Here is a 27,699-nt window from a genome sequence, read left to right on the forward strand (position 1 = left end):
TCAACAAGACAAGAGGGCATGGTCTTAAGTTGTGCCAGGGGAAGTTTAGGTTAGATATTAGAAATAATTTCTTTACAGAGAGAGTGATCAGGCATTGGAATGGGCTGCCCACTGAAGTGGTGGATTCTCCATCCCTGGAGATATTTAAGAAGAGACTGGATGTGGCACTCAGTGCCATAGTCTAGCAATCGCAACGGTGGTTCAAGGGTTGGACTCGATGATCTCTGAGGTCCCTTCCAACCCAGCCAATTCTATGATTCTATGATTTATCACGTTGACTTACAGATTGGCAGACTCTTCATGATCTCCTAATTAGCAGTTCTTAAGCAGTAAAAGCAATTTCAAAATTGCTTTTAAAATTAGGACGGGAAAAAAGTAAAATGTGTTGACAAGAGTAAAATAAATAAAAGGTCTGTGCATTTTGTTTGCATATTTGATATATAAAAGACTGAGAACCAGGAAAGCTGTAATAAAGTCTGTAATTTCATTATAATTCTGAAATTACAGAGAACATGTATTAAGACATTGTTTAAAGCTCAAATAGTGGTACAGCTTCAGATAATCAACCTTTCCGACAAGGGTAATTATTATGAGTAGAAAATAATTGCTTATTACCTGTTGAGAAGATTTCTTATATATGCCATTGATGTGAATGTTAACTTCATTACCTTTTCATACATATTAGGCCAATTTTTCAGTCCTGTCCTTGACTGTGGGTGCCATTTTTGTCTGTCTTTTGTCACCTGCAAACACAGGAGTGAGCAGTGCTTTGTTGCGGCATGCCAAGCCGCCTAACTGGAGAGTAAATCACTGGATAAATGGAGTCACACTTAGTGAAAGCATCCTTGTGAGGACGTGGGAAGAGAAAACAATATGAAGAAATCCTAAAAGAGGACCTAGCAGAAATGCTGGAGCAGTAAATAAGTAAGGATCAGTACAACTCCAAGCTCTAATAATTTTTCTATTTTTGTGTTATATTAGGTAGAAATATAAATGGAAATTTAACTATCTGAAGTCTTTTTCAGATCTTGGTGCTGAATACTATTTTAGGTCAGCTTTAAAGAAACAGTGAAGAAAAATAGAATTTGTGCAAGACAAACTATAATGTAGTTTAATAATGATGGCAAACCAGAAATATATCCTCTTGGTGAAAGAACACAAGATTAGATTGTCCTGAATGGATTTTGCCATTTGAATTTCTTTTGGGTTTGTATTTCAGCCTCTGGGAATTAGTGAAGAATTTTATAGATTTATGATGGTGGGGTAGAGAATTAGTGAATATCACCTTTTGCTGGCCATGTAATTGCCACCCTTGGAACTGGGGACCTCAAGGGTCTTTGTTCTCAAAAGCTTCTGAGGTAGACCTGCAGGGCTGTAAAAAAATCTGTCTTTGCTTTTATCCCCATACAATACTGTGTAATAGGGATTTTAGTCAGTAGTAGCCAGCTGGCACCTGTTTGGAAATATCCACCTGTTATAATAAATGTGTAACTCTTTAAAAAGCCTTTTATTCTTAAGGTTTCTGAAACTGATGGAAACAATTTCCAATTTGAACTGTTTTTTCTCTATTAATCTTTAGTTACTTACTTTAGCTGTCTCTAAGGAGAGGACTCCTACATTCAGTCAGAGTGGATAGGTGTCTTTTGACATGCCTGACAGCATGAGAAATGTGAATGGCTATATCCCATAAAATTTAAGGGATTAAAAAAAGTGATAAGATTATTCTGACAATTTTTTCCATGCCTATGAGCAGATGATAGGATGTAATTCTCCCTGTCTCCAACCTGTGAAGCAGTAGGCACTATCCAATACCCATCCCAGGTACAAAATCTGTATCCTCTAAGGTTTCTTTTGAACAATTTATGTATTTCAGAAGACAGAGAAAAATTAACAGCTGAAGGTAACTAACACCACTGGGAGAAAAAAAAGTTTCCTGATGAATGTGGCGAGACCTGATACTTTGCTGCTTAAAATGATGTTAATTGAGAGTATAAAGAAACTTCCCTCTCTGAAAAATCAATTTGAATGGGAGGAGAGTACATGCAGTGATAATTTTAACCTCTATTTTGGAAAATAAAAAACCCCATAACATCTGTACCTGGAATCAGAAATAGTTCTAAACTACAAGGATGGTGAAGTTGTGTGTATGAAGGTTGCTGGCAACTCCCCAGCAGAGAGCTCCCCTGAAGTGGCAGCAATTTTACCATATGAGATGTTTTCAGGGAAGCTGTATCCCTCTCTTAGCTGCTGAAGAGCCACTAATGAGATAATGAGCAGTTCACACTTCCTCATTACCATTTATTCATCATAGACACTGCATACAAAGTATCTGTAGTTAAAGTATTAAGTGATCACTTTCATGATGCTTCTTCTGTGTCATATTTCCAAAGTGCTAGGTTTCTAGATTAGTATTTGATAAACTGTGGTTGAAGCCAAGCATATTTCAATTAAATAATTACACAAACTCTTGAAATCAGTTCTACATTCTAAAAGGGATCATCTCTGCTACTCCTCCAGAAAAAAGCCCTTATGGGCTGTTCTTCTGAGGATCCTTTTCCAGTGACGCTGTGAAAAAATACAGTTCAAAACGTTAGCCTACTTTATACACACCCTTGAAGAACGGGATTTATTAGTAATGGTGATAAACACAATTTTCTAGCCAGTATAGGCTGGAGATTTTTTTTAGCAGTTATACTAATGTTAAGATCGAAACCATCTCAGGGTTTCTTAGCAAGCAAGCTAAGTTTTGCTACACCTACCTGAAGGGATTAAAGACGAGAAAAGGTACTTCTGTAATCAAGCACAATAATCAAGCTTCCCTGATCAAGCTGTAGTCATTACTCTGTAGTTTTTGACCCTTTCTTAGTGGCCATGTAGGCAACCATCTTGGCTGACAAAATTTTCTGGCCACCTTAATCTTCTAGGCCTATTAGTTTTGCACCTTGATGTTGGAAGCTATTGCCTTATTTAAATACAGTAGATTTAACTTGATTTTTCTCATGTTCCACAGGTGGAAAGATGATGAGTATTACTGATCAAACTGTGTTCTTTGCAGGAGTCACTGTATTGTGGCTTCCACCAGTTTCTGGATCAGATTCTCAGCTTCTCTGATCAGCACAGTTCTACTGAAACCAGCAGCCTCTTGCAAGCATGTGTTAGCAGAGAACCTTCCCTTGTTTCACCCTGTCCAGAAAACAACAATAACAACACTGTTTTTAGGAGGATCTAATAGGCATTTGAGGTAGAACTAGTTGAATCCTCCAGTGCTAATGAAAAGATTATTCATTACTAATGGTGCCTGCCAGACTGGTGCCTTAAAAACTACACTCTTTACGGCAGGAGTTGTCTCTTGTCTTATGTTCTGTTGAGCTGAAGTAGTATAACAGAATACAAAGTATGGTAGAGATGTTTTATGCTTTCAAAAATGTAATGAAGTTCATTAAAATATGTATAAGTGAGTCAGATGTACATAGAATAATTTAGGCTGGATAGCATCTGTGGTAGATAGCAGGTTTGATCCCCACTTAAATCAAAAGCTGAATCAGGCTACTCAAGGCCTTGTACTGTCAAGTTCTGAGTATCTCCAAGTATGGAGTTCCCACAATTTCTCTGGGCAACCTGTGCCAGTATTTGACCTTTCCTGTTATGAAGAATATTTTTTGTGCTGCCTGAGGGTAAATTTTGGAAAAAGTATTCTGCAAGCAAAACGGTGATTTCCATTCTGTCTTTCTTGCATAAGCCCAGTCCTATAGTGTACGGTGTGTTGTGCTTCTTGATGTCAGCTTGACAAAGTCTTCTAAGTAAGCCTATTTCTTGAATACTAGTAAATTTTTAATTTTGGCCTGCTCTGCCCTGTGGCAAGTGGGGCAGTTCAGAAAAGTTACAGAAATTGTGCAGATGGAGTCACAAAGTTAGGAGCTGTCTCAGTGCCTCTAAGAGGAGGAGGAAGGATTTTCAGAATAATAGTTTGGGACTGGAGATGCTTAGGATTTTTGTGATCTATAGCACCTAACCCATAGTCATTATTTTGATGGGGTAAACTCTTTTTTTTTTTTTTTTTTTTTTTTTTTTTCAGTATGGAAATTTTCCAAACCATTCTTAACATGTTGTTTATTTGAGTTTATTGAGCAAACAGTTATTAAGAAGGGCTTATATAAGCACACACAATACACTTATCCTGTAAGGCTATGTCAGCTAAAGGAACACGAAAGAATGATGTGCCAGTTAAACACAGTCCTCTGAATCCATGTTAAACTTGACAAACGAAAAATCATAAGACAATCTGAACTGTTTAATCTTTGAAATATTTTTGAGATCTAAGGCAAAAAAAATCCCTCCCCCAATACTAATACAACCAGTTCCACCAAAATTAATGAACAACACACAAGCACCTAGAATAACAGGCTAGTGCTGCATTTTGCTCTTGCAGTGTGCTGTGCCTTTCAAATCCCTGTCCATGTGCCTCAATAACATACTGTTGTTACAATGCCCAACATAGGTTTTACCTTTAAGGAGCCTAACAATAGCTTCTATTCCAGAACAGGAATGGCTTGTTACAGGACAAAAGCCTTTTGTGAGGAAAAAAGTTGAGCAAAACAGTTTTATACTCAGTTGTCTTTGTTTCCAGACAGGCAGGCAGCTAGTAATGTGCATTTGTCATTTTACTACTTTAACACTGTTCCAGAAAGTGGTGCTCTTGGCCATCACACGTTGGGGTTGCTCTTTATGGCTCATCATTTGTGTGACCTTCTGGGAAAAGAACTTTACAGCAATTCTGTTTTAACTAACCTTTATTGTATCTGTGCCTATAAATAAGGGGTGTCTTCCTACCAGATTTTCACTAGGCCATTTCTAATGGTGACCTGAACTAGAATGAAGTGGACATGAGCAAAAAGGAAGATCTTACTCAGCAGGTAAGAGACTGACTATGAGTGATTTCTAAGCAAAGGAGCTACTTCAGGATTTTAAGTGAGTGAATAATTCATTGTGGATTGTGTGCAAGGTTCTTCAGGCACATATGTTTGGGATGGTCTAGTTCTGAAACAAATACAGGTCAAAGACTTGTTGTTTAAGCCGAACTACCCCCATTTGCTTTTGGAAGGAAATCTAACACTTTCTAGTTTCCTATGTCTTTCATTTATAACTCTGTCAAATGCCTTCAATAATGTAAATGAAAGCACTACAATTGTGGACCACAGTCTGATCCAAATTAGAGAGTGACACTTGAGACAGGTTACTGACCTAAGTGAAGCTGCTCAGTTTCTATATGAGTGCATTTTAAAACAGATTCTGGTCTTGAAGTTGTAATATATACTTTAAAATAAAATAAGTAAAACGAATGTCTTTATTTTTTTTGAGTAGTGAAGAAGCCAGAAGATCTCATTACAAAAATGTGAAGTTAAAATGTTTCATTAAAAATATTGAGAAAGATGTGGTTTACCAGTGATAGTGCAGACAGACTTCCTTAGGCTACAAGACATTTTTATCAAGGTGAATACATGGATACTTTATGTGCCAGAGATGCACCTACTCTTGAGTCCTTGACTATCTCCTTGACTGTCTTTGTATAGATAATGAGTCACAGAAATTAGTCATGAAAGTTCTGTAGACCATGTCAGTCCATTCCCTTGCAAATGTCTTCCTGAGGATTAGTCAATTGTTATAGGGATCCTGCTCTTAGATCTTGTTTACTGTGCTGCAAATTGGAGATAACACCACCAGGGTATTTTTGTGGTCCCAAATAACTATGAAGGCAGGATCATCTTCTTAATTTTGAGACTCTGTTTCTAGGGATATTTTTCTTTAATTTTGTTTTTTCTTCACATGTTTCAGGTGGCATAGTACAAGGGAAAGTATTTGCAAACAACTTTGCCAGAAGGGCAACGTTGCTGCTTTGAAGCTGCAAGAGAAGTAATGACCTTGAGGAGCTTATCTAATAATTGCATATATGGTATGAAGGCTTTGAATGGCAGCAGCAGATAAAAACATATGTCAGGTGTGAAAATAAGTGACACAACATTGTGAGCTAAACTCATGCCATTTATTTTCACATGAAATAAGTTAATAATATTGAGTATACTTAGATATTTCAAAGAAGAAAGGAGATGTTTCTTCCACTCCTAACATTGCCACAAATCTTCCTGAGACCTATGGCAAGTTTGTGCTTCAGCTTCTCTAACTGAAAAATAATCACATTACCTAAAATTTATGCCACTTGCAGGTCCTTCACCAGGAGGTTTTTGTAGCTGTAAATCACTCTGAAAGAACCACTTCATCACACAAGGTTACCAAGGGAGAAATTAGTCACAGCAATATCTTGACAATGTGCTATGGTCTTCATGTCTCTGAGCTTGCAACCTACCCATGTCTGTTTATTGTAGCACACATTGATTTAGCACTGGGCTCGAGAGCCAAAACCCCTCTCTGTGCCTGGAGCTTCTCCCTGGAAAGGTCAGTGATGCCCTCCCTGCCACTCCATGGGCCAGATTCCCTCCTGGAACAAATCTCTGTAGCTCCAGTGACTCCAGTGAAGCTGCATTAATTCCCAGCAGTAGATAAATGTGTTTCTGCCTCCACTGCTCCTTTACTCCGTGGTTACTGGGGGGGCAGCTGACCAACGCTTTCCCTGTGCCAGGGGAAGGGGCAGAGAAAGCACTTGGGCACAGGCAAACTTGCTTTATCGTCACTGTTGTCCAAGGTTTTCAACAGCATTTTTTGTTAAGACCTGACTCCTATTTTTTTGAGAGTGATTACCACACAAAAAGATTATTTAAACTTAACTGTACCAACCTAAAGGAGCTGGAAAGAGTAACCTGGTAACAGGCAAAATGGGTCAAACAAAGTTCCTCAGCGTTTAAGGCTTCATAGAAATTAAAATACCTAGAGAAACTGTATTAATTTTGAAAGCAGCAATAAAATTAATATCACATGTCAACATAATTTGAACAATATTTTAAATTGGAACATTTAATTTGAGTTTGTCCACTTAAATTCGATTTTGTTTTTTCCTGTCATATTAAAGTGAAATACTTTAGCTTTTGATAACTAAAAAATTCAGCCAATCAAACTATGAATACTTTTTACTTTTCTGTTTAGAAGGATTTTTTTAGTTTCCCATGTTTTTCTAATTCTTAGTTATACTGAATTTTGACATTTTGATGTTCTTTGAAAAATCAATCTTTTGCTCTTGAAAAATCTTTAGCAACAACTTCAGAAGATCATCACAACTGACCTCTTAACAGCCAGTTAAAATAATGTTTAAAATTGGTTAACAAGGTGAAACAGAAGAGAAAATGAGAATGTGGCTGAGACCCCAGAGCACTTTGCTGAATGACTGCATCTGTGATTTTGGGCAGCCAGTAGCAGGAACATTGGGTTATCTTGTCAGATACAGAAAAGCTCCTGCTAGAGTTGCACCTTGCTTCTTTCACCTTTTTCTGTGACAGAAATCCTTCTGCAGCTGTTCATCTATAGTTGGAGCATCTTTGAAACTAACTCCTTTTCCCTTTTTTTCTTTTCAAATGCCATACTGTGAGTTTCTTTTTATCACTTCCCTCTCTCTTTTTGTCAATGCATTTTGAGAGAGTTTTATAAACCCTGATAGCATTTGCAGTCTTGTCTGAAGTCAAACAAAAAGTGGGAGAAAAACAGATCCCCTCTGCAGCTCTGAATTTGTCTCACAGGACATTGCAGATATAGTTTCAGTCATCTATACAATCCTTTTAAAGCAAAAGTTCAAGAATTACTTTGGATTTTCACCGTGTTTCACATAGTAGAAATCTCAGCACTTCTTATTCCTCCCAAAAGCAATATTTTAAATTTACAGAATGTTCTCAGCTTGCTGATTGGCAGGTTTACAGATTAACTGCCTTTTGGCAATGTTATATTTCATGATATAGTTCATGTTTCACTTCTGAGCTTGTACAAAAAATGAATGCAATCTGATTAAGAAAAATTGCTTTAGATGTAGGCTTTCTTCATTACCACAGGACATAAAATGTCTATCAACTGTAGGATCTTGATGGTGTGCCAGAAGTGGCATGTAATTGGGTTAAATAGTTCACTTGCACTGTCCTGAAATATTTGTTTTTTGATACTGTCCTCTATTCTATCGTCTTCCTACTTGCATGGTGCTCTAGTATGCTGATCTAATGCAGAATTGTACCCCTTATGCTCTGCTGATAGTCTCAGACATCCAGACACATGTACAGGATATGATAGAGAAGGTATTTAGTGAAGACAAGCAAGGGTATTATTTGTAGGGGTTGAGATTATCCATAATGGGAAATGAAGTCCTATCAACCCCTACTCTTCCTTTTTGTTGTAGGGCTTGCACTGATCTGCCCCTCTGAGCTCACTCCAGGTGCAAACCCCCCCATATGGAGGGCATAGGTGTGTGAGTTGCAGCATTGGTGCAAGAAGTCCTGATGGAAATCAGACCTTGTGAGAGTGCCAATACCAATCAATAATGGTTAACATCAGATACACCTTTTAGAAACAAAATCTATATCTCAGATTTCTTGCATAATGCAGCCAGCATTTGATATTTTGGACCTAAAGAAAAGAAAATATTCTTGAAAGAATATTTAACTCATCACCCAAGTGTTCACTTGCTAAGAAAGAAAAGCAAATTTTGAAACTTTCAAGACTTAGGGTGTCAGTAGATATTTGAAATCAAGCAAACAAAACTGAACTTTAGTAGTTTTAGAATCTCCTGTTACTCCTGTCACACAACAAAAATATAAGAACCTTCAGCAACGAAATAAAAAAATTATCAGAAATTTTCCCATATTAATTTCACCACTCCTTTGATTTCTTTCCTTCTACAGCAGGACACATGGTTCCATGAAATTAAACCACAATCTGTATCCAGCTTATTTGCACTGTAACTCTTTCAAGCTGTTTTTTCTACATAATCATCCCTGTCTTCTGTAAATAAAACTTGCTAGAAATGAAATGTTACAGATAATTCTTAAGTTGTGTTTCCTGGGTCTTCTCCTCTCTGTGCCCAGGTACTAGGCCTTTTCTGTTGGTAGACACCATGTGAACTAAGGCTGTGTTGTAACTCGTGCATATGACTGCTTCTAATATCAAGGGATGCTGTAAGTGCAACAAATCAAGCACTGTTTAACTCACTGCAGAAAATACTATGAATGATTTCTATATGAAGGCCATTAATGCCTGCATTTATTTAGAAATGAAGAGTTACTCTCAGGCACAAAGGCAGAGTGTGTCATGTGCTGAGGATATTAAGTAATGCTTAGACTGCTCTCCATAGCAGATTCTTTTCTAGTATTTGAAGGTAAAAGTGACCACTGGTTTTGTTTATGAAGAGTAGACACAGTATCTCTTTCAGGTCTATGATCCAAACGCAGTACTGTGTTCTCAATTTCTGTATTGTAAACAAACCCTTTGCAATAAGACAGAGAAGTAAAGCTGCATTAGTTATTAAAGTTCAATTGTAAAAAAAGGTTTCTATTATCAAATTTACAAGTGGTCAGTCCTTATACTGCTCATCTCTATTGAAAATAAATTTTCTTTGGTAACAATTATAATCATAGAACCATACAATCATAGAATTGGCTGGGTTGGAAGGGACCTCAGAGACCATCAAGTCCAACACTTGAACCACTACTGCTGCAGTTACTAGACCATGGCACTGAGTGCCCATCCAGTCTCTTTTTAAATATCTCCAGGGATGGAGAATCCACTACTTCTCGGGGCAACCCATTCCAATGTCTGATCACGGGGATGGTATCCTGTATTCTTCAAACAATCTTGAATAGCTATTTTGGAATCAGACAGTTTTCTAATGTTTTGCTTTTGATAAATAAACTACCCTTTGATTTCAGGATATGTTATACAAAAGGATATGCTCCTCTTTCCTTCTGTCATTATGCTGAACAATTTTGAAGATATCTACAATAGGGACAACAGAGAATTCCGTGTAACATAAAAATTTGAAATGGCTACTGTTGAGTGAAAAGCGTGGGAATATATAGTAAAGCAAAAATGCAGATGATGTTATGATTATGTCACTGGCTTCAAGTTCTTAAAAGTAAACAAAAGAATTAAAAAAGCTTCATAAAATAGAAATTAGAATATTTTAATGCTGGCAACCCCTGACACAAAAGACATTTGAGTAAATATTTTTCATAAATTCATTTAAAAATACAATATTTTTATGACTATAGTTTTCATAGCTGGAACTCTTCTCTCCTGTCTCTCAGAAAGTAGTTTTATACATCTAGAAATTTAACTTCGTGCCTCTTTTATTTCAAAATTGCTGTAGCTTTGCTGTTTCTTCCCCAGCTTCATTTACTTTCTTGTATTAGTAATGGAGATAGGTAGTAAAATTCTTCAGTACAATTCTCCACCTATACATTGTTTTTGCCAGCTTAATCGTTCAGGAATGCTCCTTCATTACGTTTATATTCCATAAAGAGCTACAGGAATTAGGCCTATTCTGCTTGGGTGATGGTATAGAAACATCAGCAATACACTCAGAATTATTTGATGGGGTGCACTAAGGGAATAAACCACAGCCTTTAGATGAAGAAATAGATTGATTAAGAACTGAGGGCTAAAGCTGAGCTAAGCAAGTATTTCTGCTATGAATGAGCCAGTAACTCTTTGATTGCACGTGGGTATCACAAGCATCTCATCTGCATTGAGGTGCATGCATGGGAGTTACAGGCAGAGAGTGCCAGGTCCTCCCCATGGAGCTGGCAGCCCAGCTGCTTTCCAGGCTCCCAGCGCAGCTCTAAGTACAGCACGTTGCAGAAATATGGACCAAGTGGGCAAGACAGTGGAAATAATTGTGAGCTCTGTGTTAGGAGAGAAGTCATAAGCCCCTTTTTTCCCTAGATAATGATGGAAAAGAGCATAATGAGAAAACAGGGAGGAATAATACAGAAAAAAAGAGGTGTTAATGAACTAGTGAGGGGCATGTAACTGTTTCCTTCCATATACACATCAGGCATTGCTGCCTTTTCTTCTACATGCTTTTGTCTGCCAACAGAAATCTCTTTGCCATACCCAGACTGGCATTCAATTTGCTTTTGTGCAGATCCCTACTTCTTCTGGAAATTCAGAAATTGGAAAGAATGCAGATTATTCCTTTGTGGAAAAGGTAAAGAGCAGTCTCATTCAGAGGATATCTTTTGATTTCCCAGTTTTTTAGTAGGTGTTAAATCTTGTTCAGTCCAGGCAAACAAAGGACTATTGGTTAAGATACTGAGTCTTAAATACAAGCTTTAGTAGATATTCGTAAGAAATATAACAATTTGTGATTGGTTATGGAGTGAGTTATATTTTGTTTAAACAATATTACAGTGTCTTTTTTGAGATATTGTGAGATGGAGAACTCAATCCCTAACATGATAGTTTGTAAAATAATTAAGCAAAATATTAAAATATCTACTTTTTTACAAGTGGAACGTATCTGGTGTTGGCATCCTATTAGTAACACTTGTGGTACTCTTAGGATATTTGGATGGTGATCCAGACATATATTGATATTCTTTGTAATAATCAAGCAGTTTTATTTTTGTAGTTCCTTTTTGCACCTTTTTTCACATTTATATCCATTTAAAAATCTGCTTCCAATACTACAATATAAATCATATCAATGCCATATATAAATGTATATGGTTCTTTCCTCTTTGCAGACCCAAATATGGATTTGTCCTTTTGACCACTGCCCTGGAAGTTCAGTTACATGACCAAATAAGATACTGAAATAAATTCAAAAGCTGTTTGCGTTCAGGTTTCACTCCCCATATTTACAAGGACTGCCAATGTTCTAGGGCAATAAATTTCCTTTACAAATACAAATGCTTTTAATTTGAGTAAGAATATAGTTGAATGTAACTATTAAAATACATTTTTTTTCACATTTAAAGAGTACATGTTTGACAACCTTTGACATGCTTCACAGTGTACAATGTCTTATATTTTAATCTATTAAATCTGCCTAACAACGACATTATGAAGTCATTTGCACAATTTCTGTTGTAAAACATAAAAAGAATTATGTGAGGTTTTTAAAAATCAAAATCATGGAATTTGAGGGTTAGTAAGTGCCTACAGCCACCTCCACCAACAAGATGTAGTGGGAAGGCTACAAAGCAAATGCAGCTGGTGGTAGTATCCCATTGCTGTGTTCTGTTTCATTCATGTATGTTATTTGGTTGTATATTTTATTACTGGTTACAGAACACATCTGAAAGTGACAGTGATGAAGTTGATGGCAACAATATATGTGGTTTCAGAAAGAAAAAGGGAGTCGATGGTCCTACGAAGTACATTTCTCCTTTAGAAAATGAGAAGATGGAGCTGTCACACACCACAAAAATCCCAGATCCTTGTCCCCTTCAAGCAACCACTGGTTGCCCAGAATCACCATCTGATGGGCCGCTTCAAAGACCATCTAGCTTTCCTACAGAACAAAAGGACACAGGGAGCTGTGACAGTCCCCACACTGGCAGCGATGTGAAAAAAGACATGTCTGGAGAAACACAAGATATCCAGGAAAATGCTGACACTGGGAAACGAAGCACAGGAAAAATACAGGAGGAAGTAGACACACCATCTAAAATGGAGCTGCCTGTGGGTGTGCAACCTGCGAGCAGAGCAGGAAAAGCTGGATGCATCAAAGCAGAAGGCAGGGGAGATGTCAGTGAGAAGGCAGAGAATGAACAAAGGGGACAGGGGGAGGTGGAGGAAAAGGATGTCACGTTTCACATGAGGACGCTGGGCTCCCTGTGTGGTGCTGTAACCATGCATGGAATCGGTACTGCAGAGTCCTTTGCAGGGACACCTCCCATTTCTAAACAAAGTTTCCAAGGGCTGAAAAACCTGCTGAGTGAAGGTCCTTTGCCTGATTATGGACCCAATCACAGTGGCAAGGCAAGTGGCCCTTTTTCCCAAAAAAGTTTGAAGCCACGTGAGAAAACAGCTGACAAGCAAGGCCAACCCTTCACGACTTTTAGTCCTCATTTTGGAGAGGAGAATCGAAAGTACCACAGCTTCCACAAGGAAGGAATGGGACAGCAGAGCAAACCTCTCCTGGTCCTCAGTTGTGCTGGGTCTGATCAGCACCAACCAGCAGGAGATGACATGGATAATCTTATCCTGAGACTACCAGCAACTTCTACAAATGTAGAAAGCACATCTTCTGAGATCCAGTCTGACCATTCTGCAGATAATGCTGGTAAGGATTTTTAAACATCACCTGCTGTCAAAGAAATTACTACTGCTGTTTTGTACAGTTGTTAAGCTGCAAACTTAAGAGCTAGAGCATGAGTCCTGCAGTTTCTGTGTTATCAGGATGAATCAGAAGTTGTGCTCCACATGTATATGTTGGTGTTTGGAGTTTTTTTGTTTTTTGGTTTTCTTTTTTTTTTTAAAGTAAGGCATTTACGAAGCCCAGCTGCCTGTCAAAAACTGCCATGCAAACATGGTCATGTATTTTTCACTGAAACTGATACTGTTCCTCATTTAAACTGAGCTCAGACAACATTTCTGGAAGGTTTGATAGATATTGCAAAGCTCTGTTTGTGTCTGGGCTTAAAATTTCCTTTTTTTGTTAACATTTCTAGGATTCCTCTAATTTCCTTTTGTTAACATTTCCAGTGGTGGAAATTACTTCCATGTAGGGGTGCTGTTTTCAATTATCTGTCCTGTGAGAAGACTTGAATGCAAAACCATCCAATACCATCCAATACCATTTTTTTCAGGGGAAGAAAAGCAAATGAGGCAGAGAACTTCCACTTACCTTAATGCTGTTCAATAAGTCTGTTTTGGAAGTGTTTATAGATTAATTGCTACTAATATAATTGCTTTTATAATTAATTGCTACTAATACTGTAGTTTCTTTGAATCTGTAAACGCTATACTTTGGGACTAGTTGGATCAACAAACTGAAAGCTGCTATTAGTTATGATAATGTAACAGGCTTGAGCATTTCATTGTTTTGTGTCTATTCCAGGAAGAACATAACCATCAATTTGCCAGCTGAATAGATATCAGAACAATAAGTTTCCAGGAGCATAAGGAAGTCTCAGATCGTATTATCATCTTTTCAGGATAGCTATCTTACCCTCTGACATAGCTCACTGATACAAGAATATGAATCTTATCTCTTCATTGACAAAAACCCCCTTGCCTATCTTTAACTACTTAATAGAATATAATGGTAGCAAATTCATACAACAACATTAAGTTACTCTGCTTTTTTAAGGCTCCATTCAGATGGGTAGAAATATTGCTATACATACTCCAAAACCAGACAATTTTATATATCAAATGTTAGCTACAGAAGGATTTCTCAGTAGAAATATTGTCTTATCCCATTTGAACAACTCTGAACAAGATATCCACGACCATTAATAGCCCTAACTCTGGGCACTGCATAAAAAAGATAAAGGTTTGAAAAGATATTTTATGCTCAAACCACTCTATTCATGTCTGTTAGAATAAAGAGGTTAGAGGATTATTTCTCAGCGTACACTTGATGCTGTTCCCCTTCTAGATTACACTGTTTTTTGAATTGCTAGCAAAATGCATTGTCAAATTCAAATTACTACAATTTTCTCAGTTCCTCTAAAACCAGTAAATACATTTTAAAACGTCATAAAACCATTTGCAAGGCACAGGGAACTAATGAGATCAATTGTAGATTCCACAGGGAGATTTCCAGCTGATATTAAGCCACTTGAAGTGAAGTGGCTAATCCAAGTTTATTACATATTCAGAAGAGAAAAACATGCACTTTGTCTTCAAAAAGGTATTAGGGGTTGAGAAGAAATTGAACTGTAGAGGTGGGCAACTCTTTCCACTCACTGGTGAAGATGTCCCATGATGATTAGTTTAGGGTATTTGAATAAAGCTACCTAGGGTTAATCCTACTCTGTATCACTGCAATAGCAATGACTGTAAAAGAATTACAGATGAGAACTAAATACGATAGGAAGTGGGGATAAACTGATTTGTCTCATCAAAAACATGCCCAAACTCAAAAATTTGGAATTTCACAAGGTTTGGATTCCATTTGAATTTGACTAAACGAACCGCAGAGTTCAGTGTGTGTCTCCCTTAGTAAACAGAATGCACAGAAATAATTCCTACTTAACTAGAAATGTATGTGTTTGAAATTTAATTTCCATTTAATAGCTTCAATAACCTAACTAAAGAGAAGAAAGTTTAGATAACATTCTTTAGTCTTTAATAAGCCTTTGCATAAACAGGATTACAGTGATAATTTACTGAGTTCAATATGAGAAAATCCTAAGTATTTAATTGTATAGCTAAAATATAATCTTAAATTCTTTAGCTATCAAAGTTCCTGAGCAGAAATTATTTTAAAGAAAAGCTACTAACAGGTTACCTCACACTTATGAGTGGAGTTCACCAGTCCTACAAGCAATTCCCTTTTTCTTTAAATAAATAACCTCATTTTGTAATTCTTAGCTTGTTCAAAGTTCTTATTTTCTGTAATAGGTTGCTACATAGGACAATACCTGGTATTTAGGGACAGAAGTATGAAACAGAAGATTTTAATAAAAGAAATACATGGGGCTTTTTGCTTCATTGAAACGAAAAAGTTTGCCCATACACTTTTAAGAGAAGCTGAATTCCCCTTGTGGTTTCACTGTCTTCTGTGCTCACCTGGAAGAGGCAAGTCTGTCTCCACTGATTCTGCTCAGTCAGTGTAGTCAATCTTAACAGGGGTAGGTTCGTGCTCCAGGTAATTCACATTCACTGCTTCTGCAGCCATTCCTGTTAAATAACCATGTCTTTGGGAATTACTTAGGACTGTCTTTTTCACTTGCTACCCTTCTTTGCTTTGTATTTTACATACTTGTGCTGTTCTCGTATCTCTCCTACAGTAAAAAAACAAAGCCATACTATTCCTTCCTCATGCCTTCCCTTCACTTCAAAAACTTTCTAATATTTCTCTTTTTTGAACTCAACTTGAACAGAGCAGTGTTGAAGCTCAGCTCCTTTCTAAACCTTCTTGCTTGCCTTTTCTTTCTGTTGAACAAGCTGTCATATTTTCTGCTTATTTCTTTTCCCTCTGAACTGAGCTATATACAGCTTGCTAATTTTTTTTCCTTCACAAACTCTAAGAGCAGCTCTTTTCCTTTAAAGCAAACAAAAATGCCCAAGTCCTTTATTTTACATCCCAGTGTCTGCAATCTTCCAGCTCTCTGGCTCTGTATCATTTCCCATTTTTGCCCTCAATCTCTACAAACCAAAAATGCTCAGACAGCAATCCTTCCTTTCTTTCTGATCAATTTTGTCCTCTTTCAGGTGAGACCCAACTCATCTGACTCTGGCACCTGTAGTAAGCCAGTCATCCTCTGACTCTATGACAGAAGGAGGTGTATTAAGACAGTAATTCTTCCAACCCAGTGGAAATGTTTGCTTTCTGCTAGTAATAGTGAAAGGTTGCCAGAACAATCACTTTAAACCCCAAGTAAGTGAAATGCATTCTCTGCTTGAGATTTCTGCCAGCTACCTCTCCTTCTACACCATTTTCATGAACACTGTAGTCCTTACCTGCAGGACTGCACAAAATCATCTCTTCCCTAACTAACCTTGCTTCCTAATTAACTTGGTGTTCTCACTTGTTCTCAATTGTTTTTAATTAGGTGAAATATTTTTAGACCAGAAAGGGCTATCTAGTTTACAATAGTTCATCCCTCAGTTCATGGGATTTTGCTCAGTGATTTCTTACTTAAAATCAAATTTTCTGTTTGAATGTGAAGAAAGATGTACAACTCTATATCCATCCTATTTAGGATTATTAATTAGGTAGTTCCAATGGGTATTACTGACATTAATTTTTTGTTCATCCACCTGCACATTTTGTTTTCAAATCCTCTTGAAATCCTCTTTCAAATCCTCTTGCCTAGGTGGAATATATTCTAACCTTTCAATAAAACTGTGATAATTTTCTCATTTAATATGGAAGAGCCACTTTTATAAAACACCCTGGAAGACAGAAAAAATGGGTGATATTTATTTTATCTTTTATCCACTGAGAACGAAAATCTCACTTTGTATTTGACTCTTGATGATGTAGGTCTCCTGGAAGATGTGTCATACTGTCATGTAGTTTGGAAAGAACAATTCATGGATGACCGAAGCTGTTCATTGGTCTTTAAATTATCTATAAACTCATGAAAAAGTTCTAAGCTTTTCTGTGGTCAGATCAGTAAAAAAGCCTGCTTATCAGTTAGGATTAAAAAAAAAAAAAAAGCAGACCATCATGAGACAAAGAAACAGACAAAAAAACCTATTTAAAGTATCAATATCAAACAGATCAGGGAAATATTATTACTGTCTCCTGTGCTTTGATGAGTTTCTGGTATGTTTACATACTTATTGCTCTCTTGTAGGTCTTTTAGGAGAGTAAAAATAACAGGTAGGAAGCAAGTTTTGATACACTTACAGAACAAATCAAAAACTTAACTAATCTATCAGTAAACATTTTTGATGAAACTATTTTTGGGTAATAAAGATACAAAGTTTTCAACTGTAAATGCTTCTGATCATTCTTCATATCAATAGTACTCTTCAAATGTGACCCAGCACTCATTTCTATTTACCATATTAAAAACTAGAGGAAAAGAGAAAAGAGAAACTTTAAATGCTAGCAACAAGAATGATGTCTAGCACAGGAAAAGCTTTGATGTGAGGTTTGAGAAATAGAGACTGCCAATGTTTGAAGACAAGCACGAGAACAGTAAGAAACATGCTGTACAAACTAAGTAGACTGGCAGGTCATAAATACATAAACCAGAATCCTGTAAAGATGGCCAGACATATTTAAATTAGTACTGACAGGAATTTCCATAGGGTTTAGAGAGTATAGATGTGGGATTACCCTGAAGGACATATTGTCAGTGGATATCATCAACACATTTGTTTTATAAACAAATATTCACATAGCACTTTAGAGCACCCTGTGTTAGATTTCTAAGGATGAAGAAGAAATCAAGAGGATGAAGGGATTGAGTCTTGCCTTAGTAAATTTGCAGATGACTCCAAGTTGATCTGGACAGGCTGGGTCGACGGGCTGAGGCCAGTGGTATGAAGTTCAGCCACACCAAGTGCAGGGTCGTACACTTTGGCCACAATAACCCCACGCAGCACTACAGACTGGGGGAAGAGTGGCTGGAGAGTGGTCTGGCAGAGAGGGACCTGGGAGTATGAGTTGACAACTGGTTGAAGGCCAATGGCATCCTGGCCTGTATCAGGAATAGTATGGCCAGCACATCTTGGGCTGTAATTCTCCCCCTGTACTCAGCACTGGTGAGGCTTCACCTTGAGTACTGTGTCCAGTATTGGGCCCCTCGCTTCAAGAAGGACATTGAGGTGCTGGAGCAAGTCCAGAAGAGAGCAATGATGCTAGACCAAGGGACTAGAGGGAAAGTCTTATGAGGAGAGGCTGAGGGAACTGGGGTTGTTTAGCCTGGAGAAGAAGAGACTCAGAGGAGACCTCATCACTCTCTACAACTTTCCGAAGGAAATCTGTAGTCAGGTGGGTGTCAGATTCTTCTCCCTTGTGACAGGATGAGAGGGCATGGCCTGAAGCTGTGCCAGGGGAGGTTTAGGTTGGATATTAGGAAGTACTTCCTTACAGAAAGGGTGATCAGGCATTGGAATGGACTACCCAGGGAAGTGGTGGAGTCACCATCCCTGGAGGTGTTTAAGGACAGACTGGATGTGGCATTGAGTGCCACGGTCTAGCTGATGCAGTGGTGTTAGGTCACAGGCTGGGCTTCACCATCTCAGAGGTCCCTCCCAGCCTCAGTGATTCTGTGATTCTGTAATAACTCTTCTTGTTCTTCTAAGCACAGGACCACCCTTTTAGTGAGGAACTGCAACACTGATTCTCTTTAGACTGATAATTTTGCAAAGAACACATTGCCTTTTCTGTTAATAGCTGATAGCAAACACAGCCCTACAGTGATGAAACACTGCTTTGACTGGTACAGCAGTTCCTACACTTGCAAAGGTTTTTATTTCCCTGCCTCTCTGAGGCCGTAACAGGTGCCACAGCAAGCGCAGGGACATGCACTCTGATGCTGTGTGGATTCAGGCATGACCAGAACCCACCTCAGAGGGCAGGAGGACGTGCAGCAGCTACATGGCTGCAGCAAGGTCATTTCAGGAGGGACCATACCTGGCACAGCTGAACACAGAGTGGGAGGAAGAAACTGAAGGAGAACTGATGGAAACATGTCTCTTTCTCTGGTGTATGGTTTGTACCTGTAGTCTACTGTCTGGTGTCTGCTGTAATTGCTTTATATTACATCCTGTTTCTCAGTGAAGAGTTTCCAAGATTACTACATTTGTTATGTCAGTCTGTTCCTTTCATTGTCAAGTCCCCTGGCAACATGTAGCACATTCTTTTTGTTTCATCAGTTTGACCCAGTCACCTTTTACAGAGCTGAGATATTATTTGCTTTAGTTTGGGTGTCATTTAATAAAGGAGCATGAGGAAATATCTTTTTGCACAAGCAGATAATGATGGATTGATCTGGGACGTGCATTTTCTTCCATCATGGTACTTTCCTGTTGTTCGATACCTGCTGCCTGATGTCAGCTGCCCTCAGCAATCCGAACTATTTCAGTATTAATGAATCTAAGAATTTCTTCTCTTAGAAATACCATTAATATAATATGTAGGGTTTTTTTGGTAATATTTTTAGGTTTTTGTTATTCATCTTTTTCAATATGTGAAGAGAATTTTATATTTTTTGAAATATTGTACTAATTACAAAAGAAACAGGAATAATGCTAATTGTTTCTCAACTTAAATGGGTAATTTAAATGGGAAATACAGATAGAACCATAGAAAAACAAACATAAAGTGTTTTTCCATGTACGATTGATTTGATATAGCTATTTAAGGATTTGTATGTACCATTCTGCTTTAAGAGAGATAGCCAGTTTGGATTTATATTTAATTTTAAAAAGGACATTCTGAACCAGAATCTGAGCATCTTGTGAAATCCACATACATTTCCATAAGTAGATTTTTCTAAAATTAAAATAAAGATGCCATTATTTCTAGAGGCCCAGAGAACTAGAGAAATACTTATACTCATGAACGTAATCCTGATTTATAAGAATGTAGGAATTTTAGACTGTGTATTTAAATCAATCAGTCAATTATTCCTAACTTTTTGATTTTTACTCTATGTTCTTGTAGACTCTTGTCTAGAAAAAGTTTTGGCTTGTGCTTTCACCTGTTACTCCTCTGGGACCACTGATTTTACTTAACTGACCTAAAGTATCCTTGTTGCTTCCTTCCCATCTGAAGCTGGAGGATGTGCCAGTAACTGCCAAAGGTTTCAGGAAGTCTGGATGGATTTGGTGCCTTCTCATGGAATGATCAGACAGACTTAGGAGGAGTCAAAAAGATGTGTTTTTGCCTTCTGGCTACAATTAGAGGAGATACACTCCAGTCTGGGTAGTTTGCTGCTGGAGAGATTGGAAATGCTCCCACAAGCCTTCATAGTGCCTTGGCATGAAGCTTTTAACTTCCACTGGAAGGGTAGTGATGAATGCTTGCTGTTGCTGATTGTCCACTCTGGATCTGCAAAAAGTCATCTTATGCAGTTCAACTCAAATAATAAAAATAATTACCCAAAAGCAGGCTGAGAAATTGATAAGTTACTACTTCTCTGCTCTGTTACAGGAATTATATGTAGATGCTACTTCTTTTGTATCAAGAAGTTTATACAGTTCTACAGGTACTCTAATAAACTTAAGAAATAAGCCTGTAAGAGGAAGTGCATAAACATGTCCTGAAAGTTTGCTGCCTGTGGTGGAGAAGACTACAGAACTCTGCAGGAGGTCTGGAGAAAGGTTTAATAAAAGACAATCACCCTATTTATCATATTTCTGTATCCATGCACTTTTCAAAGGCATCGAAGAAATATAGCATCTGAATACTATCAGCTTTCAGTGGGAAATAGATATCCAGCTGCTATCTGTGCTTCTAAAATACCAAACAAAACAACCTAGGTACCCTTCAGAAATTCCTGGTTTTATCATATGATTCCCCTGTGTTTTCTTATCAACATCAAAAAACATTTAAGCTGTAGACAGTTCTCAAAAAATCAGGGATTTTATACAGATCCTCTATTTACACAATAAATTGTGTATTTATCAACAAAAATATTTTATGATCCATATCTTTTTTTTCCTGCATGTTGGAGTTTCCCACTACTGAACCCTTTAGGATTGCAGCCTGTATTCCACCATCCATTATTCCGTTTGACATGAACATTCCTCTTCACTTATAGCATCCAGCAGAGAGCCTGATGTAAACGGCCTTGGAAGTCCATCTCTCCTTCACCTCTTCTCTCATATTGAATTTATTAAGCAGCAGATGGCCAGGGACAACGTACAGTTTGTCAGATTTGAATCAATAGACCTCCACGGTGTGTCAAGATCAAAGAATATTCCTTCTCGCTTTTTTCATGTAAGTTTTCTGTTTATAGCTGCACTTGTATGTGTTTTTCTGTGCTATTTTTCATCACTGCAATGATCTATTCCTCTGTTCCTTTAGACAGTAATCTAATTAAATAAGGGTAGTAATTCTAGCCATAGAATTCAATTCTGTGAATTTATAATAATCTCTTCTCTCAGAATTATCTTTTCAGGCTCAATGCATTACAAGGGTTTTGTTTTACAGAACATCAGTAAATTGTAAAAAGAAAGGAGTAAACACTAAAAGAAAGAAAATGACTGAACGAAAATAACTTGCTATGGCAAGTAGCAAATGTCTAGATCAGCATGTTAGCATCTGAACAAACTGGACATTTGCATGACAGCCTAAATGTCTGAAATGTCTGAATAAAATATGTGTATGAGTACACACGTATACACATAGTGACTGAGAGTAATTGCCTGTTTTCTTTTTTAACTTTTTGGGGTAGGGGAGTGGAAAGATAGTACAGGGTAATCACCTTCTACAACCTTTTAGATTGAAATGGACAGTTTAGACATATTGAAGAAGTATTCACCATGCTGCATACTTTTGGTTATGGGAAAATTGCTACCACTGGACTGCCACCTACTTAAGGCAGATTTTATTTCTTTATTTTTTTAAGAGAAGCCAGCATATGCTATTTGAAGTATTTCAACAATTTTCTATCTGGATTGGCAAAATTTTTTCACACCTCTGAGCTTGCCCCTTTCTAGGCTTGTTCTGCCTCCTTACTCAGATGGTAACCCTTTATCTTAGAAAAGTACAGGTTAGGTGTGAACATGAGCCAAATTTCACTTGACAGAATTTGGCAGAATAGCAGTTTTCATCAGCTAGTGGTTTGAATTTAAGAAAAGTTGAAAAGGTGCTTGTTTGCAGATGATGCTTCCTTGGGTTCCTATCTACATGTAATTTGCATAAGCTGAAATTCTCTGTTCAAATGTAGGAAGTATGTAAAAGGAAATGCTCGGAAGATATGGAAGCTTAGTGGAGTAGCTATAGATAGATGTTTGACTTGCAAAGTTTGCACCTAATTGGTGATGTCTGTAATTGTAGAAGGACCATGCAAGGCAAGTGTTGAACATTTTTGTTTTAGTTTTTTTGGAAATTTTCAAAATGGTCATGAAGATGCTTGGTGCCAGAGTTTTCATACCAATCCTGTAAAAAGTTGTTATGCTTCATAATGACACTAACTGGCTTTTGCCCACTGCTTTAGTTAGTGATCACTGCATCTAAATGTTCGTTTAGGAAATATACTATTATTCTTACTGAGAAACTGAATTTTACATACATAAAAATACTGTTGAGATGTTTTCTCATTTCATAATTTGTCATTCTGCTCTGTATTCAGGAAAAAGCAATTAACGGTGTTGCCATGCCCAGAAGTTACCTTGAGCTGACCCTGAACCCTAAAGATAATGAATTAGATTACATAAATGCAAGCAATTTTAATTGTGACATAATCCTGAACCCTGATTTATCAACGTTTCGAATACTCCCTTGGACTGAACAGACTGCAAGAGTGATATGTGATTCTTTCACCATCCTGGGCAATCCACTAATGACCTCACCGAGGCACATTGCCAAGAAACAGCTGCACCAGCTTCAGGACTATGGTTTTTCTCTGCACTCTGCCTTCACATATGAATTTTGTATTTATGGCATTACTGAGATTGTAAATTCAAAGACAATATCCTTTCCTGCAGCCACGATACTAAATAACCATGACCAGACTTTCATTCAGGAGCTCATTGAAGGAATGTATTATGCTGGTGCCAACATTGAAAGCTTTTCTTCTTCCACTGGGCCTGGGCAAATGGAGATTACATTTCATCCAGAGTTTGGCATAGATGCTGCTGACAGTGCCTTCACATTTAGAACAGGCATTAAAGAGGTGGCTAAGAAATATAGCTACATTGCTAGCTTTTTCTCAGAATCGGGATTCTACAATTCAGGGGCTCTGTCACATAGCCTGTGGGATGTGAATGGCCAGAAGAATTTGTTTTCTGCTGGTTATGGAGTTGAGGAGCTCTCAGATATTGGAAAATATTGGTTATCAGGTCTCTTGGCACACACAGCAGCTATTAGCTGTTTGATGGCTCCTACCACCAGCTGCCGCAAGCCTTATTCTAAATACAGTAAAGAATCAAAAGAGACTGTAAATGCAAAATGGGGATATAATGACAACAGCTGTGCCTTTAATGTCAAATGTCATGGTGGAAAAGGCACTCAAATAGAGAATAAATTAAGCTCTGCTACAGCTAACCCCTACCTGGTACTTGCTGCTACTATTGCTGCGGGTCTAGACGGAGTGAAAAGAGAACTTAGGTATGATGATATGCTCCAAGATGAAAATCACACTGCTGATCTCAAACATTCATCAGTCCCTCTGAAGCTAGAAGATGCTCTTGTGGCACTGGAGAAAGATCAATGCATTAAGGAAGCCTTAGGTGAAAGTTTTATCCGATACTTTGTTGCCATGAAACATTATGAGTTAGAAACTGAAGAAATGGATAGTGAAAGGAATAAATGCCTGGGGTATTTTATTTAGAAGGTGCACTCTTCTGCAGTGATGTGGTGTAAATGCATATAGTGAGTGGCTAAGAATCCTGAAATTAGTAAATGTATTCAAAACTGTTTTAATGCTTCAGGATTCCCCCCCTCCTTTGTATAGTACATGGTGATTGCATTTACAGCAATGCTGATAGTCAAGAAATAACAGGTTGGTTTTTTTTAACATGGAACAGATCTGATGAAAAGAAGGTGAAATGGAAAAGAGCAACTTTACAACTGTACTAGGACTGTACAATGTGCATAAAAGTAGGAATAATGGGATTTCTCCCAGCATCACTTGAGTAGCTTAAGGGTTGTTAAACCAGAATAATTTGGTTTTGATTTAAAACTTAGGGTAGAATGATGAATATTATAGAGAGGGGGGGGCAAAGGACTGAGGCCACAGAACCTGAGAAGTGGGAATCAATATCTTAATGGGCATAAATAAAAAGACAGGAAGGATCATAAAATAATCTGTACATCAGGAATTCTGCCACTGAATGAAGTTTGCAAGAATTATAGTGGATAATGATACTAAAACAAATCAAAGGGTGACTTGAAGAGGGAGATTCATAGAAAGCCAGTGTAATTATTACACAATTAAAAATGAGCTGGTCGATGTTTGTTTTGATAGTTAATAGGTTTCTTCAGGGTTGAATGGTAAATGAGGAGTAAAAGGGTAAAGAAGCAAGAGAATTAAGATCTTAATTGGGAAAACTTTTATTGGGAGACTTGGTGTTATCAAGGATGAAGATTATGGCACTCAGTGCCATGGTCTAGTGACTGTGGCGGTAGCTGATCAAGGGTTGGACTCGATGATCTCTGAGGTCCCTTCCAACCCAGCCTATTCTATGATTCTATGATTCTATGATTATTATGAAGACAGGAACAAAAAGAGTAGGTTAATCCCAGAAAGAACTAGTGAAGTTGTGAATTCAGATACTGGAAGATAGGGGTTAAAGCAGAGGAGGAGAAGATCCATCCTAAAATTAGGAATAGCAGCTGATGTAAATGACATGATGTGGGGTTTAGATTTGCTCTGGTTTTGTTACTGTTGCCACTGTCATCCTTTATTACTGAAGATAATAATGGTTTCATACCTCTCCTCCACATTAACAGTGATTTCTGATGTTCCTTATCTTGTCAAATTATTTTGATCTCTATGTAGTGAGTGAAAATGTTCAGTTATCAGTGGAGTAAAAACAAGATTTAGTCAGCACCTCTGTCCACTTGCAGAACTACAAGGTGTGAACAGAAATGTGCTAGTTCCCTACTGATGGATCTTCCACTCTTCCTTACAGACTGTTGTACTTGAAATTTAGCACCTGGTATACCAAAACTTTGTGCAGTTCCAAAGAAGAAATAACTTTATCCTCAGGTAAAAAAAGGAAATAAACAATGCTAGGAAACACAAATGCATTCCTTTGTCTCAGTTGGTGATTGGTGGCTGGATTTGCTTCTCTCCTTACTCACCTGACACATTTTTTTGATCGTTGCTCTCTATTTCACTGCTCCAAGCTGATTTGCTCTGGCAGGTCTAGTCTTGCATTTAAACAGAACTTCCCATTCTAAAAAAATGCTTTCCTTCTGCTCTCCTAGTAGTTCTTTAGGCACTTGAGAAATCTGTCTTCTGACTTCTCTTCTGTGTTGTCTTTCTGATTATTTCCTACTGTCACCTTCACAAGCTCTTGGCAGAAAACACTCATAAAAACACATTTCTTGCTCAGACAGCTTACTTACCATACTCATTATTTAGTTCCAGCAGTCACAGAGGTTAATAGCTCTTCCTCCTTCATCTGGAAAGGCTGTAATAAAGCACAGTACTGCATGTACGATGTGTTTTAAGGTGATGGGATTTCTTGTATGGTGGTAAATATACTGGCTAGGCAAAGTTGTATCAGAAATTACTGTGGAACATCTTGAGCTTCTGCATCCATAATGATATTAATTTTAAAGTTTGTCTAGAAGTTGAATATGAAATAGAAACAAATTCCCACAGAGGAGGTTCTAAAATCCAATTTCAAATCTGTACCTGCTTTTCACAAATTACTCTCTAAAAATGAAGAACATTAAACATAATACAAGTGAAATCAGCCTTCTCCATGAAATACCTTATAAAATGGAGTTACACAGCTGTTTCATTTCTTCTGGGACTCGGGAAGCTATCCTGGCATAAGTGACCACATTTGTAAGCTGAAATCTCAGAAGATATTAAGGTTCACTTTCTACATTATACTTCTTCTGGATCTGACTATACTGATGATAAAATATAAAAAACAGATTAAAATGTGTGTTTTATGCTTAAACTTAAAATATATGAGTTGGGTGTCATTCTACTTACTAATAATTTTTTTTTGTAGGTTCATAAGACAGTTTGTGGTTTGCCTTGATTTATAATTACGTGTCAGTCTATACAGCCAATTTTTAATAGATAGTATAGAATGAACTCCTGTAACTGAAGGTAAAGAACATGAAGTTCATTACATGTTATATATATTATACATATTGTTTTCTTATTCCAAGCCTAGAAGAAATAAAAACATCAGATCTAAAGCTTTCACTATATACATCCAGCTATCTGATTAAATTAAGTTACAGAAAACTATTATTTACAAACAAAATACAGTCAACAAGAACTAGGTGGTCTACAGGTTATCTTATACCAAGATAAGATAAACCTGCACGCATTTTCTAAATAGTCATCAATGATAAAGACTCTGCAAAGACAGTGATTACATGACTAAATAAAAATATTTCATGTTTCCAGAAAAACAAATGCCTTTTCTTTAGGGGAAAAAAAAAAAAGGCTAAAAAATGCAGTCTGAAGCTAGTGTGCCCTAAATTTTGGTCAATATTTTGTTCAATACTGTTTCCTAAATATGTTTAATGTAATAAAGTTAATATAATTTGTAATAAAGTTAATATAATTTGCTTTAATATAATTCCAACTCTGTGGGAAAACAAAAAATAATTATTTCAAAATGAGCAGTTATGAATTTTTAAAGTTATGTGCATCCCCAACCAAATTTTCATTCATGCTGTTTAGAAATGCAACAAGAGAACTACTTCATACTAATAATTTGAAATCAATTACTATTGACTACTCTACCACTAACATTTCCTCTTGGAGTTTTGTGTGAAAACATTCTTTACTCTTCACTCTTCACTCAGGTCCAAGATCAATGTCTTGAGAATCACAAATTAGATAATTTAAATGTGGGCAGTATTGCAAAATAAAAAAAAATAAGACCAGGCAGATGTTGCTAAGATTTATATAAGACCATTCTGCTATTAATAAAGCATCTTTTACTGTTTGCATCTGCTTTGAGCAGTTTATATCCTTATGTCTTTGTTGACAAAGTAGTACTAGTTTTGACATTCTGCTATGTCATTACAGCTTTTCCTATATGTTCATCCATGTCAGGCCTTGGTTCCTGTATTGGGTTTTTGTGTTCAGGTTTTGCTAGCAGGGAGGTTGCAGGGGTTGCTTCTGTGAGAAGCTGCTAGAAGCTTCCCCTACATCTAGCAGAGCCAATGCCAGCGGGCTTCAAGATGGATTCACCACTGGCCAAGGCTGAGCCCATCACTGAAGGTGGAAAAACTTCTGTGATAACAAAGTTAAGATGGGAAAGTTT

General features: G+C 37.3%; 1 protein-coding gene across 1 annotated transcript; it reads left to right on the forward strand.

Moving 5' to 3' along the window:
• The first annotated feature begins 4,883 nt into the window (after positions 1 to 4,883).
• On the forward strand, positions 4,884 to 24,062 carry LGSN (lengsin, lens protein with glutamine synthetase domain). Its single transcript, XM_008502303.2, has 4 exons — positions 4,884 to 4,913; positions 12,217 to 13,213; positions 21,327 to 21,505; positions 22,863 to 24,062. The coding sequence occupies exons 1-4, from the start codon at positions 4,884 to 4,886 to the stop codon at positions 24,060 to 24,062; spliced, it is 2,406 nt and encodes an 801-aa protein (XP_008500525.2).
• Positions 24,063 to 27,699: the final 3,637 nt, after the last annotated feature.

This window comes from Calypte anna, chromosome 3 (genome assembly GCF_003957555.1).
Source record: "Calypte anna isolate BGI_N300 chromosome 3, bCalAnn1_v1.p, whole genome shotgun sequence".
In the NCBI taxonomy this organism is placed as follows: Eukaryota; Metazoa; Chordata; class Aves; order Apodiformes; family Trochilidae; genus Calypte; species Calypte anna.

Bases quoted from the DNA above. Each gene is read 5' to 3' on its own strand.
- LGSN (XM_008502303.2), top strand. From the start codon at position 4,884: ATGAGCAAAAAGGAAGATCTTACTCAGCAG. The intron at 4,914-12,216 runs GTAAGAGACTGA...TACTGGTTACAG, and splicing joins AGGAAGATCTTACTCAGCAG to AACACATCTGAAAGTGACAG. The intron at 21,506-22,862 runs GTAAGTTTTCTG...CTCTGTATTCAG, and splicing joins TTCCTTCTCGCTTTTTTCAT to GAAAAAGCAATTAACGGTGT.